At 43.1% G+C, this 1961-nt stretch overlaps 1 protein-coding gene across 1 annotated transcript; it reads left to right on the forward strand.

Moving 5' to 3' along the window:
• The first annotated feature begins 1186 nt into the window (after nucleotides 1-1186).
• On the forward strand, nucleotides 1187-1636 carry LOC124595495 (calmodulin-like). The gene has a single exon (XM_047134259.1). The coding sequence runs from the start codon at nucleotides 1187-1189 to the stop codon at nucleotides 1634-1636; it is 450 nt and encodes a 149-aa protein (XP_046990215.1).
• Nucleotides 1637-1961: the final 325 nt, after the last annotated feature.

Genomic DNA, 1961 nt, shown 5'->3' on the forward strand with positions numbered 1-1961 from the left:
ACACGATGCATTCCAAGATGATGTGTCAGAATTTCATGACATGACGAACTGAAATGTTACGTTCTTCTGCAATCTCTCGGATTAATACAACTGATCGGTAAAATAAATTTTCGGAAGTACTTAACAGCTGTTGGGTTTCACCTCATGGAAAGATTGAATCCGTTTTTCAGGCGTAAAGAGACAACCTCGTGGTCAGTATCTCCTTGCTTCTTCAGCCCATAGATTCGCGACTCCACCACAATTCGCCATTCGTGAACAGTGAGGGTCACTCGTATTAAAAGGCGGGTTGAGACATGGGAAAATCCGGGCAACACAGGAGCCCCCCTAACTGGTCGTTGTACTCACAATATTAATGCTGAAGTTAGCTGCTTCTGGCTAACAGTCATTCTTCAAAGACTGATGCACTACTGACTTCTTTTTTTTCCAGTGACATCTTATTCGAATTGAGTCGTCTTTCGACAAACTTGTAGGCAGAATGAGAGTGACTCGCTTTATATCAGAATTTTATTGAAATTCTAAGTAGTGGATGAACTCTAAAGCAGCGCTCTCCACTTTTGAATTGCTAATCAAAGACGCTACCTCGAGACCATATGGCTCGTAGGTAAACGCTTTCATTTTTATTTCTCCACAATATAAATTGCTATACAATGTAAGCAACTTTCCCCAGTGCCCTTGTTTATAAATTTCTTGTGTTTTATGACTAGACAGTAATACCCCACTCATCTCAATAATTTTAGAATGATGGAAGATATATCTGAGACATATACAGGTTAAAGAGCCGGCTAACGCTATGTGATTAGTTGCGAAAGATCTGAATATTTCAGAAAATGTTCGCATTAAATGTACGACCCGCAATAGAGAATACGGATGGAGAATAAACCAGAGAAATCCCAGAATCCTAAGAAGCAACAGAAATAACATTAGTGACAAACTTGGCGCAAAAATTAAGAACCGTATAGCCAATTATAACCACTACACCGCCGTGGCACAGTGGCTTAGTGCTACTACATGATCTACCCTAGCATGCCTCCCTCGTCCGCTACGATAGTCCATGTAGTTGTGCGAAGCCGCTGTGTCAGAATGGTGTAGTGGTTAGCACATTTGCCTAAGGAGAAAGTGACCTGGGTTCGAATCTTGCGTACGGGCAGTGTAGACGTATGTTAGCCAGAGCAGCGACTACTCACCCATGGTGGATCAGCTTACCGACGAGCAGATCGCAGAGTTCAATGAAGCCTTCTCTCTGTTCGACAAGGATGGTGACGGCACTGTTACAACCAAGGAATTGGGAACTGTCATGCGTTTCCACGGGCAGAATCCAACAGAAGCAGAACTCCAAGATATGATAAACGAAGTGGACGCTGATGACAACGGTACACACGACTTTCCAGAATTTCTCACCATGATGACGCGCAAAATGAAGGATACGGACAGCGAGGAAGAAATCAGAGAAGCATTCCGTGTATTCGACAAGGACGGAAACGGCTTCATCAGTGCCACTGAATTGCGACACGTGATGACCAACCTGAGCGAGAAGCTCACCAATGAAGAAGTCAACGAGATGACCAGAGAAGCGGAAATCGACGGTGACGGGCAGGTCAACTACGAGGAGTTCGTCATTATGATGACATCCAAGTGAAGTGCCGGCGTTGTGATGCGGGAGAGGTGGGTTTTTCGGGACGCTTTACAGAGATAACACTGCATTTCTGCTTTCCATTATGAACAAACGGTACGCTATGAAACAATGAACTGAATAGAAGAACTCGTGTATTTAAATCGTCGTGTGATGAAGTAATAAACCAACGGATGAAACTAAATTTTTGTAAAAAAAACTTGCCCTCGACCTTTACCCCCCTTATCATTTCACCTACTTAACTATGAGGTTTGTTAATCATAATGTGTAATGTTACACTTAGAGGAGTGCGTATTTCCTGCGTTGTGAACCTATTTTCAGGTCGAAAAGA

Source organism: Schistocerca americana, chromosome 2 (assembly GCF_021461395.2).
Source record: "Schistocerca americana isolate TAMUIC-IGC-003095 chromosome 2, iqSchAmer2.1, whole genome shotgun sequence".
NCBI lineage: Eukaryota > Metazoa > Arthropoda > Insecta > Orthoptera > Acrididae > Schistocerca > Schistocerca americana.

Excerpts from the sequence above, each read along its gene's own strand:
- LOC124595495 (XM_047134259.1), top strand. The coding sequence starts at position 1,187 with ATGGTGGATCAGCTTACCGACGAGCAGATCGCAGAGTTCAATGAAGCC.